At 44.0% G+C, this 17,407-nt stretch overlaps 1 protein-coding gene across 1 annotated transcript in view; it reads right to left on the minus strand.

Annotated features, from left to right (window-relative positions):
- KIAA0319 overlaps positions 1 to 4,005 on the minus strand; it is a gene marked incomplete at its 5' end in the record, with an annotated part of 57,150 nt that extends 53,145 nt beyond the window's left edge. Inside the window, one exon of the mRNA XM_080805966.1 lies at positions 3,951 to 4,005. Coding sequence (XP_080662092.1) covers positions 3,951 to 4,005 — 55 coding nt within the window. The remainder of the gene's footprint in view (positions 1 to 3,950) is intronic.
- Between the last annotated feature and the right edge of the window lie 13,402 nt (positions 4,006 to 17,407).

Below are 17,407 nucleotides of genomic sequence, written 5' to 3' on the forward strand. Positions count from 1 at the left end.
TGTCCTCGCGTCCTTCCCCTCCACCCCTCCACCCCTCCACCCCGCACCTGTCGTGACACTCGCCCACCTGCCCACTGGATGCTCCATCCTCTCTCTCCATGTTCTCCCACGGGGGGCCCAGAAGCATCCTTTTCCATCTGTGTACTGCTTTTCTATTATTTATAATATTTTGCTCCTCACCCAAAATTCAGTTATGCAGGTTTACTTTAGGGACATCACATTATTGCTGTTGTTAAACTGATTTTTTTTTAAAGATTTTACTTCTTTATTTGACAAAGAGGGACCCAGCGAGAGAGGGAGTACAAGCAGGGGGAGTGGGAGAGGGAGAAGCAGGCTTCCCGCTGAGCAGGGAGCCCACCCCACGTGGGGCTCCATCCCAGGACTCTGGGATCATGACCTGAGCCAAAGCCAGGTGCTTAATGACTGAGCCACCCAGATGCCCCTGATTCTTTTTTCTCCAATCTCACAGGTTATTCTGATGATAGCTCAACTGACAGGGAAATATCAAAGGAGAGAAAAACGTGTCCTCAGTACAGGTCTGTAACAACTAGGCTTTTGGTTCTTTTTTTTCTCCCCCTCTAGAATTTTTAAATAATTATTATTTGTTATTATGTTATGTTAGTCACCATATAGTACATCATTAGTTTTTGATGTCGTGTTCCATGATTCATTGTTTACGTATAGCACCCAGGGCTCCATGCAATACCTGCCCTCCTTAATACTCATCCCTGGGTTTTCTTTTAAAGATTTTTATTTAGCAGAGAGAGAAAGAGAGAGCACAAGCAGGAGGAGCAGCAGAGGGAGACAAAGAAGTGGGGCTCGATCCCAGGACCCTGAGACCAGGATCATGACCTGAGCTGAAAACAGCTGCTTAACCGACTGAGCCACCCAGGCACCTCTGCAGCAACTAGCTCTAATCAGATTCTAAATAGCTACAAATATTTCCAGTCAGCAAACTGGGCAGGTGTGAGGGCAGCGCTATCCCCCACCCCCAGCTGAGTTCTGCAGACACAGTGGTGCAGGCCCATGAGACACAGTGACAGCCCGTGGCACTTTCAGAACCTTCTGCAGCAATCTCTCATTCCCTGAGAGCCAAAGGCAAAGTCACCTTTATTCTTTGTTGGCAGAGGTCTCTTGTGAGCGCTCGTCACTGACAATTTTTTAAACTACTGTTACTTTCCTCATAGTGACAATCAGAGAGACTTCTAACTGAAGGGAAGAGAAATGGAGTCCCTTTTATTTTTACCTGTGTACACATGAGCATCATTATACACTTTTAAGAACTGTTCAGTGTCAAACACTGACTCTACAGGAAAGTCTAATCGGTCCAATTTAAGAGGAATTAGATGTAATAGATATGCATCTTTCCAAATGAATAAGCTAGCAACAAACTATTTTAATTCAACTGGAAGGATATTTTCTCAAATGCAAATCTATTTAGTAGTTTCAGCCTTTTATTTTCTTACAAAAAGCTTACTATCAGATACAGAGAGGGAAAAAAGACCTCCAGCTGAACACACAAAAAAAATCTCTAATTAAAACCAAGTGATGAAGGGTGTACAGCAGACAGTTAATCTCTGACTCCCACCTGTACTCTCAAAACTACCGCCTTTATTTGTAAAGATACCACTACATCCCTGAGTGGCCTTTAAATGAAGACCCAAGCTAGAAACTTCTTTCAAACACACATGGTAAGATACGTTTCATTTCCCTGGAAACACTGTTAGGTCATCTTCTTTTGGACAGCGTGAGCCACAGAGACGGCCTCATTTCATCTCTGGTGTTGGCCACCAGGCAGCTCAAAACCAACTTACAAAACTGTGTCAGAAACCACTATCCAGAAGGCAGGCTTTACTCCTAAAGCAAGCCAACAGTTTCAGTGGCTACGGAGAACTGGCCGTGGCAGAAGACTTGGAAGAGCTTAAAGCAGTTTTCAATCAGGTGGAAACTGCCATACACTTCTGGGAGTACATAATCCCTTTGTTTTGCAAAAACATCACCTGAATGATCCGCATGGACAGAAGTATCTAACGCAGAGGTCTTAGAGCTCAATGAAGAAGTCTGAGAGGGTTTCTAACAACTAAACCATGCTTCCGTTGGGCCAAGTGGCCAAAATTACTTCAGACTCTCTCAGACTCACTCCACGAAAGCTCTTGAAGAGACCAGAGAAGAATCACCCATGTTCGTACCCTCTACCATTGTCCCCACCCAATCTAGGTCCATAGTCACTCCATGATTGCTGACAAATCGGTAAAATCATTGGTTAGCATTTTGTTAAAGGTAGAGCAGATAGAGAGGGAAGACAGGCAAACTGCACATAATGTTACAATAAAGTAATTCAGGAATTTTAAATTAATGGAAAAATCACAAGAAAAAGACAGAAAGGAATGAAAAAGTGGGGATTTGGGAGGGAAAAAAAGTGTTCAAATATTAGTAATCTCTGGGGGAATGACAGGGCTTCTCCAGCAGCAGGGTGTTCTGAGGGGGCCCCTCCATGCTCTACAACAGTGCTTCTAATGGTTTAAGCTGCTTCGGACCCCTGAGCCACACCTGCTAGGTGTTCTGGTTCCGTAGGTCTGGAGCAGAGGAAACTGCATTTTAACAAGGATCACTCTCCGTGTTAAAAAGAAACAGCCCCCAAATGGAATCATTTATGTTAAGCTCTACTGAGATGGCCTAATTGTAACTGCAGATTCTGCCTCTTCCAGGAATGCAACTGAAACTCTCAGTCTGGACCGTCTACATCCTACACCTGAGGTCATCTGCATGGTAAGACTCTCTGACTTCCCCTGAGGGAAAGTCACCTTGCCTACTTCTCCCTGTAAAATCATTCCATTTTGTACAGCTCCTTCAAGCTCCCTTCTACCTTCTCGACGGAATGCTGCCCAGGTCACCAATCCTTGAATAAAGCTAATTAGATCTTTAAATTTACTCAGCTGAATTTCTGTTTTAACACAGGTAAGCCTCATTATGGCTTCACCACACTTGGATAATCCCCGCACACAAACTTAGTTTCCCCGGTCCTATCTCTACTCTCAGTCCTCGGTAAATTCAAAAGGGCCCTGGCTGGCCTAGCCAGGACACCGATCGCCAGCACTGCAGCTCACCAGTGATTTCCTGTCATGGGTATGTCCACACTGAGCAAGCAGAGCAGAATATATGAAAATAAAGATTTATGATAAAAGAGTGTGGTCATTTGCTTTCCAAAAAGATCTACTATGCAATTATTTTAAATAAATATATAAAGTTTTCCTAGTATATACAAACTGTGACTTTATGTTTTCAAAATTCGTCATGACAGTTGTGCCTGCGTGGCTCAGTGGGTTAAAGCCTCTGCCTTCAGCTCAGGTCATGATCCCAGGGTCCTGGGATGGAGTCCAGTACCTGGCTCCCTGCTCAGCAGGGAGCCTGCTTCCTCCTCTCTCTCTGCCTACTTGTGATCTCTGTCAAATAAATAAATAAAATCTTTAAAAAAAAATCGTCATGACAATAAAAAACTATTTAAATTCCCATTTCCAGAAAACCACTGGTGCATGAGGTTGGCCTTTATGCCTTTTACATGTAAAATAATTCTATTGGGAAGCAAACACATAGCACCTTCATTTCAGGCTGATCTGAGTTGTTTCATTGTTTATTACTTTCTGAAGTAGAGGTCAGTGATTCATCCGTCTTACTTAACACCCAGTGCTCATTACATCATGTGTCTTCCTTCATGCCCATCTCCCAGTTACTCCATCCCACCACTCCCAATCCCTCCAGCAACCCTCAGTTTGTTTCCTACGATTAAGAGTCTCTTATGGTTTGTCTCCTTCTCTGATTTTGTCTTATTTTATTCTTCTTTCCCTTCCCCTAGGTTCATTCCCTAGGTTTTGTTTCTGATCTGAGTTGTTTAAACCAAAGACAGGAAGCTCATGTGTGATGCTAGGGTCTCCAGGGTGATGGTTTCCTACCTGCAACAGTGGCCAGCAGCAGTAAAGAGGAGAGCACACTAGTGGGGAGTGCCATTCCGTCTCACACAGTGGATGGAGTCCAGCTTCCAAGGAGACCCTGGGAGGCCTCTGGCGCAGGCTTCCTTTGATGTTTCTTAGAAACCAGATTTGAACTCAGGAACTTCAAAGGAAAATCAGAAAGCAGACAGGAAGAAGAATAAGTAAATGAGAAAAAAGAAAAAGAATAGGTAAATGAGGAAACACACAAGATAATTTCTATGACTTATCCATCTCACTGGGAAGCCTGTCCTATTAACACCACAGGGTCATATTCCAGGCAAACCGTCCACTCTAAGTTTGTGCAAACAGAAAGGATACTTTCTGGGATGAGGCAGAGGCTTTCATGCTTTCGTAGGGTCCAAGGGCAGGCAGCCCCAAAATGGGCCACTTGTGCATGAACACTATTTTGAGTTAAAAGCAATCCAAGCCCAGCAGATTCAGGAGAAACTCTTTACCTCCTCTCAACTGCCTACTTGTACCAGGAAGACAGCTATTTTTTTTTTTTTTTGAAGATTTACTGACTTATTTGGGAGAGAAAGAGAGCAAACACATGTACACAAACACACGTGTGTGAGCAGGGGAAGGGGCAAAGGAAGAGGGAGAGAACCTCACACAGACTCCCCAGTGAGCACAGAGCCTGATGTGGGGTTTAATCCCACAACCCTGGGATCATGACCCAAGCTGAAATCAAGATGCTCAACAACTGAGCCACCAGGCACCCCAGGAAGAGAGTTATTAACAAAGATTCCTCTTTACCTAAGAAACTTCTCTACATTATAGGGCACCTGTGGTTTCCAAACACCTCCTTTCACCTTCCTGCTAGTGGTCTTTCTCCCTTGGTATTCTCAGATCCCTTCCCCTCTCTTTAGCTCATCATATAAGCCTCATACTGCCTGACTGTCTTTGGAATTTCCATGCCTGTGTGGATTCCCCATATGTACACTATTAAATTTGATTTCCTCCTGTTAATCTGTTTCCTGTCAATTTGACTCTTAGTCCAGCTAGAAGGACCTTAAATGGAAGAGGAAATTTTTTGTTTCCTGTCAATTTGACTCTTAGTCCAGCTAGAAGGACCTTAAATGGAAGAGGAAATTTTTTGTCCCCAATACTTGCTGCCCTTACAAACCCAAACCTATGAAATAAGACGAAATCAATGATAGTACTATATTTTGTCAATTCTAACAGTTACATATTTTCATACTTGTAGTACCCCTGGAATCAGGATGTCTTAAGTTGGCCAAGCACTGGGCAGGAAATAGACGCCAGTGCTTGTGCGTACATATTGATTATGCAGAACTGGTAATCTTGGCTTGGAAGAAAGACAGTATGAAGCACTCTTCTAAGAAATATTGCATCCCCAGTGCTCACGATGATACACAGGCAATGTTGTGTGGGAAAAACTCTGATAGCACTAACCGCCTTAACAAATGATTCAGCAGCAGTAGATCAAGACTGTAGGGAAATTTAAGAATACCTTAATTTATATTCACTTATAGTTCCTTTTTACCAATGTACAAGGATGATTTATTATAAAAATCTGTCCAAATAAATCTGTTTCAATGTGAAGAAATTTTCTGACAAGAAAATGATGTGCTGTGGGTAACTGACAGAATTTTCTTCTTCCCTAGTGGTATTTAAAATAATAAGGTCTCTTATAATCACTACCATCACAGTGTCAAAAAAATGTAGTAATATTGGCACTTTTTGTCTGGCACTTTCTTCAGTGTGATCTTCATAACAACCCAGGCAGTCTTGTTATCTCTGTTTTAAAAATAATGAGGGGTTTCGATGCTTGGGTGGCTCAGTCAGTTAAGCTTCTGCCTTTGGCTCAGGTCATGATCCCAGGGTGCTGGGATCGAGTCCTGCATTGGGGTTCTTGCTCAGTGGGGAGCCTGCTTCCTCCTCTGCCTGCTGTTCCCCCTGCTTGTGTGCTCTCACGCACGTTCTCTCTCTCTCTCTGACAAATAAATAAATCTTTGAAAGAAAATGATGAGAGGTGCCTGGGTAGCTCAGTCAGTTAAGCATCCAACTCTTGATTTTGGCTTAGGTCATGATCTCAGGGTCATGAGATCAAACCCCATGATAAGCTCCACACTGGGCACGGAGTCTGCTTGAGATTGTCTCTCTCCCTCTCCATCTGCCTTTCCCCCAACCTCCATCTCTGGAAAAAAAAAAAAAAGGATGAAAATGAAGCTTAAAAAAGTTCACTGAGGGGAGCATGGGTGGCTCAGTTGGTTAAGAGTCTGAATTTGGCTCAGGTCATGTTCTCAGGGTCCTGGGATTGAGTCCCCTGTCAGGCTCCCTGAGCAGGGAGGCTGCTTCTTCCTCTCCCTTTGCCCCTCCCCCTGCTTGTGTTCTCTCTGTCTGTCAAATAAATAAGCAAAATCTCAAAAAAGAAAAAAAAAAGTTCACTGATTTGCCCAAGGCTGACAAAGCAGTACTAGCGTTACTGGTCATCACTAACTCAGGAAAGAAACGGGTAAGGCCTGGCGTCCTGCTTCAACTGGCCCCTTCCAGGCAATCTCAAGGATGCTAAACAAAGAGAAAGCAGAGGTCCCGGCTGAGCTTTCCAACAAGGCTGCTGAACAAAGTCAGGTAAACTTACTGCAAGAGAAGCCAGTCAGGAGAGAAGGGTTTGGAAAAGAGAACGGAAGAGGTTTATTTTGGGTGCCGGCCGCAGGTGGAGGTGGCAGGCTTAAGCCCTACCAACTGACCTCCCCGCCAGCAGCAGAGACACCCCTTCACAGGGAGAGAGCTTCAGGGGGTATTTCCAAGAGAGCAGAGAGCGTGTGGTCACAGACGGGGGTGGGCAGATGTTCAGCACACGATCATGAGCAGGAGAGGGAACGTGCGGGTGTGGGGTAGGGACTTCCAGGCATTACATCACTTAGAGCTTTTCTGGCCTGGTGGCTGGAATGTTCCAGTCACTGCAAAACATCTTTGTCAATGCCTCAGACACAAGAACAACGGGTCCCAGGTAGAGCATCAGTTAAGGGGTCTTCTCTACTTCTGGTTTTAACTGTTGGGGTGTATGGTTGAGCAAGAGGACTAGTGACACGAGTACTTGCTATTTCGAGTACGTCAAAGGCTTCTGGGAGTAAGCGCACCTGGGTAGAGGCTTCCTTGTGAGTGTGTCGGACCTTGCTGTGGGTGCAGGTCTCTATGTTCTCATCAAGGAGACTGTAGTTGTGGTGAGAACCATTCTTTTCCCACCTGCACCTTAGTTCCCTCCCCTTCTACCCATAAACCTGGCCTTTTAGGAGACTACAAAACTCCTTGCTTCCCCTCCTTGCATCATCCGTTCTAGAAGCAACCCAGAACATTTAGAAATTTTGGAGCGTAGGAGGAAGGGAGGACAGATAACAAAGAGTGGGACATGCCTCACCCCAGGCTTCCTGGCCATTATTCAGGACTGATGTGGTAATCTAGGGGACAGGAGAGGATCAAATGACAAAGCTAGAACAAGTCCAAAGTGAGTCTGAGGGAAAACAATCCATGGGTTGGGGGCATCCTGTGCCTCACCGTCACTGGGCACTCTTCCCAAGGGCTGTGCGCAAAGAGAGCCTGTAGAGTGTGAAGGGGAGCACTGGTCGTCCCAAAGCATGCCATTTCGGCGTGACGACTACTTTGAGCTAAAGGTAATCAATGCCCAGAAGACTCAGGAAAAGGTCTATACCTCCCCCTCAAGTGCCTGCATCTACTTTGGAAAGGCAGCCGCTTCCAGGAAGAGAGCTATTACTGGAGACAGCTTTTTACCTAAGAAACTTATCTGCGTGACAGCACAACCTTTGTTTTTCAAACATACTCTTCTTTCCTGTAAATGGCCTTTCTCCACTGTGCGTCTCTAAACCGCTCCTCTTTTCCTCAATTCAGGATGTTATATATAAGCCTTAACTACCTGGCTTGCTTTTGGGTCTCATATCCTCATATTTTTGTGGGGCTCCCACACATATGAAATTAGTTTTTCTCCTGTCGATCTGCCTTGTGTCAATTTGATTATTAGAGCAGCCAAAAAATCTAGAAGGCTAGAAGGAAAATTTTCCTGCTCCTATAGGTATTAGAAGAGGCAACAAAGAAGAGGGCATGACTGGCTAGGAGATGGGGGATTCCTTATAAGGCTAGCAGGAACTATATTCTAGGGTCAGGTAGGCTCACTAAAGCTGTTGACTGCGACTGGCATATGTTAGGTGTCCGTGACAGATGTTTCTGTAAGTGCAGGCTGACTTAGGGTTAGATTTGTGATGGCCTCCATCACTGGGCCACTGGGCAGCCTCCATTTGTGGGTCCTTAAAACAAATTTACTTTACCAGATGCACCTGGAAGGGACAAGGAGTCTGCAAACAAAACTGAACACAGCTTTCTACGGAAGGAAGATTTTGGAACTGCCAGAACTTGCTTTTGAGTCTTTATCAGCAAAAACTCAAATCACAAGAATGCCTCCTGTTCGACTTTGCTGACCAGCTCTGCCATCGACCCCTTGGAATAAGGCTGCTGCCCACCCTGCAACCGTCACTGGCCCAGGCCCAGGGGAGGCCAACGAGGGCCTCAAAAGGCCTTGTGTTACTGAGTTGACATAGACTAAGAAACCAGAAAGGAGTGCGGGTGATCTAAGGAAAAGTCAGGAGATGGCTAACACTTCTCCAAGTCACAACAAGAGAGGCCATCAGAACACTAACGTCCAGAAAGTGAAGCAGGGAATGTCAGCATTTAGTAAGAGTCCCATAAGCTTCTTACCGAAGACCCCAGATGGAAAGAAAACCTGACAGTGCAAACAACTTGCCACCAATAACTTCCTTTCTGTCCAGCAAGGAAAGTGTGGTCTGAGATGGCAAGAGGATAGAAGGGAAGACTGGCCACCTCCCATCGGCAGTAACTGACCACTCTCTACCCAAAAGGCAAGAGAAGGGCAGCTGGGTCTCCGGGAACAGCATTCAGTCAGCTGCCCAGGATGCTGCCCTGATGATACCAGTGCTGCTGCCAGCCAGGTAGAGCTGCTCAAGAATCCCATGGATAAAGACCAGTCCTCCGCCAGACCTTCGGGTACCTTTGGCCAAATTAAGAAAAGGCACTGCTCTGGGCAGCGCCACTCCAGAGGTTCACCACCTGGCAAGCAGACGGTGTGCCAAATTTCCAACCCCTCAGGACTTCGGCAGATACACTTGTGCAATATACTTTCACAATTACGTGGTACCTGGACGGCAATCCATTGCCATTTTCTCAGGGCAAACGGTTCTCAGTAACAAGGTTGTATCCTAGTCTCAGTACCACAGCTAAGGGGCTCTTTATTTAGTACATAATATGAGCAAACAATGGGCCTCCATTTCCTCAACATTAACAGGCACATGGACCAGCTGTTACCAAAAGTCTTTTCAGCTCTGACACGTTCTAAGTTTTGCATTTCTAAATACATAGGTAGTACTTTGTGGGTTAAATTATGTTTTGACATATCTTCCTATATGACCCAAATAACAATCCTTTCTGAACTAGTTCTTATTATTTCCATTTTACATGAAAGGAAACCAAGTTTCAGAGTCAGAGCGCAAGCCTGCCCTGCAGCAGCCCCCGGCCACATCTGTGTTCTGCGAAGCAAGCACATTCCACTCCAGGTTCCTTGACAAGACCTCACTGATTTATTCAGCCTCTGAATTGTCAATTCCCTTGATAAGGGTCATGCTCTCTCCCGCTGCTCGCCTTTTGCCACCTTCCTGTTGTTTTATGTCCTCAGTAAAGGATACCTTCCCAAAAAATTTCCATCAAAGGTTAGGTTGTATAGTGATAAAATAGGACTTTTAAAAGAAGGCTTAACAAGTTCAAAACGTTATAAATAGTACAAACCCACATAACCTTACAAAAACTCTGGATGGATCAACTTAATACACATAAAGATCTGAAAGAAATGCCCCTCCCAAGGTGAAAATTGGTGAGAATAATTTTCCTCTTCCTTTCTTACCTATATTTTCTTTCTTTTTCCTAAACCAAACACATCTTACCTTTGCATTCATAAGATACTATTATAATTTTCATTTTTAAAGAAAGCTTAGTATTTCGACATGGTCATTCTAACATGGGAGCTATTTAAAAAGTATAGAATGGGTATTTCTTTTTCTTCTTTTTCTAAGATTTTATTTTTATTTTTTCTCATATACATTATTTTTATTATGTTATGTTAGTCCCCAAACAGTACATCATTAGTTCTTTTTTTTTTTTAAGATTTTATTTATTTATTTGACAGAGATCACAAGTAGGCAGGGCAGCAGGCAGAGAGAGAGGGGGAAGCAGGCTCTCCACTGAGCAGAGAGCCCGACGCGGAGCTCCATCCCAGGACCCTGAGATCATGACCTGAGCCAAAGGCAGAGGCTTAACCCACTGAGCCACTCAGGCACCCCAGTACATCATTAGTTGTTGATGTGATGCAGCGTTCCATGATTCACGTTTGTGTATAACACCCAGTGCTCCACACAAACTGTGCCCTCCTTAATACCCATCACCAGGCTCATCCATGCTCCCAACCCTCAAAACCCTCAGTTTGATTCCCGGAGTGCATAGTCTCTCATGGTTCATCTCCCACTCCAATTCCCCCACCCTCACTTTTCCTTTCCTTCTCCTAATGTCCTCCTTGCTATTCCTTATGTTCCACAAATAAGGGGAACCATACGATAATTGTCTTTCTCTGCTTGACTTATTTCACTCAGCATAATCTCCTCCAGTTCCATCCATGTTGATGCAAAAGCTGGGTCTTCATCCTTTCTGATGGCTGAGTAATACTCCATTGTATATATGGACCACATCTCTTCTGTACCCATTCATCTGTTGAAGGGCATCTCAGCTCCTTCCACAGTTTGGCTATTGTGGACATTGCTGCTATGAACATTGGGGTACATATGGCTCATCTTTTCACTACGTCTGTACCTTTGGGGTAAATACCCAGTAGTGCAATTGCTGGGTCATAGGGTAGCTCTATTTTTAACTTTTTGAGGAACCTCCACACTGTTTTCCAAAGTTACTGTACCAACTTGCATTTCCACCAACAGTGTAAGAGGATTCCCTTTTCTTTTTGTACGTAAGAAATCTCTTCCCTCTAACTGCTTTCAAGATTATTTCCTTGGCTCTAAGATTTACAAATTGTATTATTATATGTCATGGCAGTGGTCTGTTCTCATTCATCTTGGGGGAAGTCCTCTCTGCCTCTAGGACATGGATGCTTGTTTTCTTCCCCAGGTTAGGGAAGTTCTCAGCTACAGTTTGCTCAAATATATCTTCTAGATCTCTCTCTCTCCACTCCCTCAGGGATACCAATAATTCCGATACTGGAACATTTCATTCCGTCACTAATCTCTCTGTTTGATTCCTTGGGTTTTAATTTGTTTTTCCCACACCGCCTTGATTTCCATCTTTTCTATCATCTTATCCTCTATCTCATGAATTTGTTCTTCTGCCTTGTTTACCCTGGAAGTCAGCATATCCAGCTTATGCATTTCATTCATCACATTTTTAAGTTCGGCCTGATTAGATCCCATTTCTGCCCTTAGAGATTCTATATTGTTGTTAACATTTTTCTCAAGCCTAGATATCGCCTTGATAATTGTTACTCCCAAGTCAATTTCTGACATCTTGGTTATATCCATATCCAGTAGTTCTGTGGGAGAGGCCACTTTTTCTGGTTCTTTCCTTGGTTGGAGGTTCCTCCTCTTAGTCATTCTGTTGAGGGGTGGTTGAGGGAATGCACAGTCCAAACTACTGAGCACAACCCAAGCAAGATGCACCTGTTTTTTGTTTTTTTTTAAATTTTTTTTTAAATTTTTTTTTTTTTTTTTTTTTTTTTTAGTTATTTATTGGACAGACAGAGATCAGAAGTAGGCAGAGAGACAGGCAGAGAGAGAGAGAGAGGAGGAAACAGGCTCCCCGCTGAGCAGAGAGCCCCATGCGGGGCTCGATCCCAGGACCCCGGGATCATGACCTGAGCCGAAGGCAGAGGCTTTAACCCACTGAGCCACCCAGGCGCCCCAAGATGCACCTGTTTTATTGGGACTTGAGGGTTGTCTGCCTCTTGCTCTTCCAGCCTGTCTTCTGGGGGAGGGGCCTGCCGCACTGTTACTCAGGCAACCCCGTCTGGGCAGAGTTGCCCTGCCGCCTGTGGTGGGGCGGGGGGGTGGACAGGCTCAGTGAAACCGATTTTTTGTTTTTTGTGTTTTTATCTGACAGAGAGAGACATAGTGACAGAGGGAACACAAGCAGAGGGAGTGTGAGAGGGAGAAGCAGGCTTCCCGCTGAGCAGGGAGCCCAATGTGGGGCTGAATCCCAGGACCCTGGGATCATGACCTGAGCTAAAGGCAGATGCTTAGTGACTGAGCCACCCAGGCGCCCATGAAAACTAGTTTTGGGGGGCTTTTGTTCTCTGGTGGCTTTCCCTGGTGGCTTTCCATGTCTCTTCCGAGAGTCAGAGCAGAAGTGACCATATCCAATCCTCCATCTCAGAACAGAGAGACTGCAGTCTGACCTTCAGTGACCTCTCCAGGCCACGCTGACTCCACTTCTGTCTGTGCTGCTAAGAACCACAGGGTCCTGGGTTGTGCATCCCAAAACAGCACTCTCAGCCCTCACTTCCAGGTCTGGATATGTCTCTGTTCTTTGTGCTTCTAAAACCGCCAGCCGCCCCCAGTTCGCATGCAAGCCTCCACAGCTCCAGGTTTCAGTCTGGGGGGCTGTCCTAAACTCCTTTCCCCGCGGCTGCTGGTCTGCAAGTCTGTGCCTGGTCCCCAGCCCAGGAGGCTTTTTGTGCTCCTGTGTCATTTCACCTTCCTGGCTCAGGAGGCTACGGCAGCTCCCCCCCCCCCCCCCCCGCCTTCCATTTATCTTCCGATATCTGCCTGCAGAATCACGGCTCTCCACTTCAGACCTTGAGAACAACAGCCGGAGATATTTCGTTTCTAGAGATCCGAATATATCTTTTTACATCTCAGGCTGATATTGTGGGTGTTCAGAATGGCCCGGTAGATATCCAGCTCAATTCAGGGAACTGGTTGAAACCGGGTCCCCTAGTCTTCTGCCATCTTTCTCCTCTCCTAAGGTTTTATTTTTAAGTAATCTCTACCCTCAACATGGAGCTGGAACTTACAGCTGTTCCAGAGAGGACCTCCCACAAGATGAATGAGAAGAGACCACTGCCATGACATATAATAATACAATTTGTAAATCTTAGAATCAAGAATCACGAGTTCTACTGACTGAGCCAGCCAGGTGCTCCTAGACGGTTATTTCTGACCCTTGATATTTCTGGCCTCATTCTGTTCCCTCCTTATCTGAGTGTTTGGTGTCCATGACCGCTAGACCATGCTGGAAGCCTTGTCCCAAATACATTCTTTCTCTCTGGATGATAGTGACGACTCAGAGATGAGGTTAAGTAAGGCTCAGGAATAGGATCAGAGAATGAATGAGATGTAGGAATGGGGTGAGCCCAAGCACGGGCAAAGTACAAAGTACTCCAGTGGCCGGCCCTCTGCAACCATGAAGAAACCTCGAGAACGTTAGCCAGTGCTAGAAGGCATGAACGTGGAGTTGCCAGAGCAGCCCGGGCTGCCGACCTTTGAGTTTTTCTGAGGAGGAAATAACATTTTATCTCCTTTAAGCCACTGCCTATCTTGAACTACTATAAGGACCTAGATGTCATTCTAGTTAATAAGTAACATTACTCAGGCTTTTTTGTTGTTGTTCAGTTTATGGGATATAAAATGCTTAGGTACAGATAAGCTCACAGCAGAGACACAGAAACAGCTGCTTTATGGAATGTCAAATGACAAAAATAATACAATGTAGCAACAACTCTGAAGTCCTTTATTCAAGGAAAAAAAAAAACAATCCATGGATTGGAGGAGTACAGTTCTCCACAAGCAATGGAGCTTCCTGAGAGATTTGGGGCAAGAGCCAGTTTTACTGAGCATTAGAAGCAGCAATGCATACAAGGGCATGAGAAGCTGGGAGTCTGGCTGGGAGGTCCCGCATCTCCTCCTACCTACCTAGGTAGGTAGGACCTACCTAGCAGGTCCTACTTCCTAGGTGAGGTGAGTCAGCCAAAGCGGAGTTGGAGGACTGCCATTTGCACGCGTTAGGATTCTTTGACAGGTGTTTTCTGTAACTTAGGTTTAGATTTGTAATGTGGGCTGGTCCAGAGGGCAGCCTCCATTTTCTGGGTCCAATATATTAATTAACTTTATCATAAGATTTCAAATATGGGCGCCTGGGTGGCTCAGTTAGTTAAGCGTCTGCTTTCAGCTCAGGTCATGATCCCAGAATCCTGGAATCGAGCCCTGCACTGGGCTCCCTGCTGGTGGGGAGCCTGCTTTTCCCTCTCCCTCTCCCTCTCCCCTCACTTGTGCTCTCTTTCTCTCTCACTCTCTCTCTCTCTGAAATAAATAAAATCTTTTTAAAAAAATTTTAAAAAGAAGATTTCAAATACAATATAAGACCAAAACTTTATGAGAACTTTTAGTAATTTTTTTAAAGTGGTTGATAGAATTCTGAAACCACTTAGATGCTAGCTAGCATATGCTTCTTTATGGGGGCAATTAATTTTTTCAGATATATGTGTATTTTTAAAAAATTTTATTTATTTATTTGAGAGAGAGAGAGAGAGTGAGAGAGAGAGCATGAGAGGGGAGGTCAGAAGGAGAAGCAGACTCCCCATGGAGCTGGGAGCCTGACGTGGGACTCGATCCCAGGACTCCGGGATCATGACCTGAGCTGAAGGCAGTCACTTAACCAGCTGAGCCACCCAGGCACCCTGTGTATTTTCTCTCCAACTAAATTATAAACTTCTGGAGGAAAGAGGTCAATCTTAAAACATAAGTTGATATATTCTGATTTCTAATTTAAAAATTTCTCACCTATTAACATTAATGATTTTAGTTTTTTAAAAAGCTACTATTTACTGTAAGCACACATTTTAAATAAAAATATGGATATTTTAATTAAAAACACTTAAGTAACAGACGATTTCAGGACTGCTGGTATACATAACAAATAACTTTGCATTCCCCCACAGTGAACCAGATGACTATATAGTAGAAAGAAGACACATAATTGTCTATTTTTAAACCTCAAAAAGCCAAAGATTAAATTAAAAAAAATCAGAAGATTAAGTTGTGTCTAGTTTTTCTTAGAATTTCCACCATTCATAATAACCAGTTAGAAGAAATAATGGGAAACAGACATTTCTGCAAAGAAGACATCCAAATGGCCAACAGACACATGAAAAAGTGCTAAACATTATTCGGCATCAGGGAAATACAAATCAAAACCACAGTGAGATACCACTTCTCACCAGTCAAAATGGCTAAAATTAACAAGGCAGGAAACAACAGTTGCTGGCAAGGATGCACAGAAAGGGGACCCCTCCTACACTGTTGGTGGGAATGCAGGCTGGTACAGCCATTCTGGAAAACAGTATGGAGGTTCCTCAAAAAGTTGAAGTAGAGCTACCCTATGACCCAGCAATCGCACTACTGGGTATTTACCCTAAAGATACAAATGTAGTGACCCGAAGGGGCACGTGCACCTGAATGTTTATAGCAGCAATGTCCACAATACCCAAACTATGGAAAAGAACCTAGATGTCCATCAACAGATGAACGGATAAAGAAGATGTGGTGTATATATATACAATGGAATACTATGCAGCCATCAAAAAAATCATCAAAAAAACCCCCAAAATCTTGCCATTTGCAACGACATGGATGGAACTAGAGGGTATTATGCATAGTGACATAAATCAATCAGAGAAAGACAATTATCATATGATCTCTCTGATACGAGGAATTTGAGAGGCAGGACAGAGAGTTGTGGGGGGAAGGGAGGGAAAATGAAATGAGATGGGACCGGGGAAGTAGACAAACAATAAGAAACTCTTCATCTCAGGAAACAAACTGAGGGGTGCTGGGGAATGAGGAGGGATAGGGTGGTTGGGTTATAGACATTGAGGAGGGCATGTGCTATGGTGAGTGCTGTGAATTATGTAAGACTGATGATTCACAGACCTGTACCCCTGAAACAAACAACACATTATATGTTAATTTTTTAAAAAAGAAGAAAAAGAAATAATGGGAGAATATAGCAACAAGAAAAGAATATAAAGGGGTTGCCTGGGTGGCTCAGTCAGTTAAACGTCTGCCTTCAGATCAGGTCATGATTAGGGTCCTGGGATCCAGTCCCACACCGAGCTCCCTGCTCAATGGGAAGTCTGCTTCTCCCTCTCCCTCTGTCCTCCCCAGCTTGTGTTCTCTCTGTTTCTCTCAAATAAATACAATCTTCCAAAAAAATCTTAAAAAAAGAAAAGAACATAAATGATATAACACAGAAGTGCAGCAACAACAGCAAACAAACAAAATAATAAAAAGCAGAAGACCCAGGAATGAATTCACCAAGGTACTTGCCCACTTTAAGACTTAAAAATGGGAAGCTGTGGGAAACACAATAAATACATGGAGAAAAACATGAATAAGTGTTCTTGGATGGATAAGCTCAATATCAGAAATGTCAATTTTTCCTAAATTAACCCATTCATTTCTATGTTTCCGATAAGAATGATGCTGGCAGAAATTTTAATTGGGGGAATGGGAAACTAGACAGAACTGGTTACAAAGTTCCCACAGAAGAATAAACAAGACGGGGAGGCAAGAATTTTTTTTTTTAAGATTTTATTTATTTATTTGACAGAGAGAGATCACAAGTAGGCAGAGGGGCAGGCAGAGACAGAGAGAGGCGGAAGCAGGCTCCCCTCTGAGCAGGGAGCCCGACGCGGGACTCGATCCCGGGACCCCGGGATCATGACCCGAGCCGAAGGCAGAGGCCCTAACCCACTGAGCCACCCAGGCGCCCTGAGGCAAGAATTTTTTGAAAGAGAAGAGAAATAAGGGGAAATTAGTCCTACCAGAGAGTGAGACATACTATAAAGTGACAATCGTTGAAACAGACTGGTAAAGGTGCAACAATAGATACCTGAATAGAACAGACACTCAGCAATGGGCAAACAGTTACAAGACTAAAGGACATAATTAAAAATGGCATCTCAAATCAATGGAGAAAGATTAATTATTAAAGTAAATGATATGGGAAAAATGGCTAGCCACTTAAAAAAAATAGTAGTTGTATGCCTGCCTCACACCTTATACTAAGATAAATTCCAAACATAAAAACAAACATAAAAGCACTCTAATAAACCACAGGATTGGCTTTTGACAAAGGTATCAGGATAGTTCAGTGTGAAAAGAACAGTCTTTCCAACAAATGCACTGCAACGACCAGGTATCAATATGCAGAATAATGAAATTTGACCTCTACCTCCTAGCATATACAAAAATCAACTCAAAATGAACCAAAAACTGAAATGTAAGAGCTAAAACTATAAACCTACTAGAAGGAAACAA

The sequence above is a fragment of the Martes martes genome, assembly GCF_963455335.1.
Source record: "Martes martes genome assembly, chromosome: 6".
In the NCBI taxonomy this organism is placed as follows: Eukaryota; Metazoa; Chordata; class Mammalia; order Carnivora; family Mustelidae; genus Martes; species Martes martes.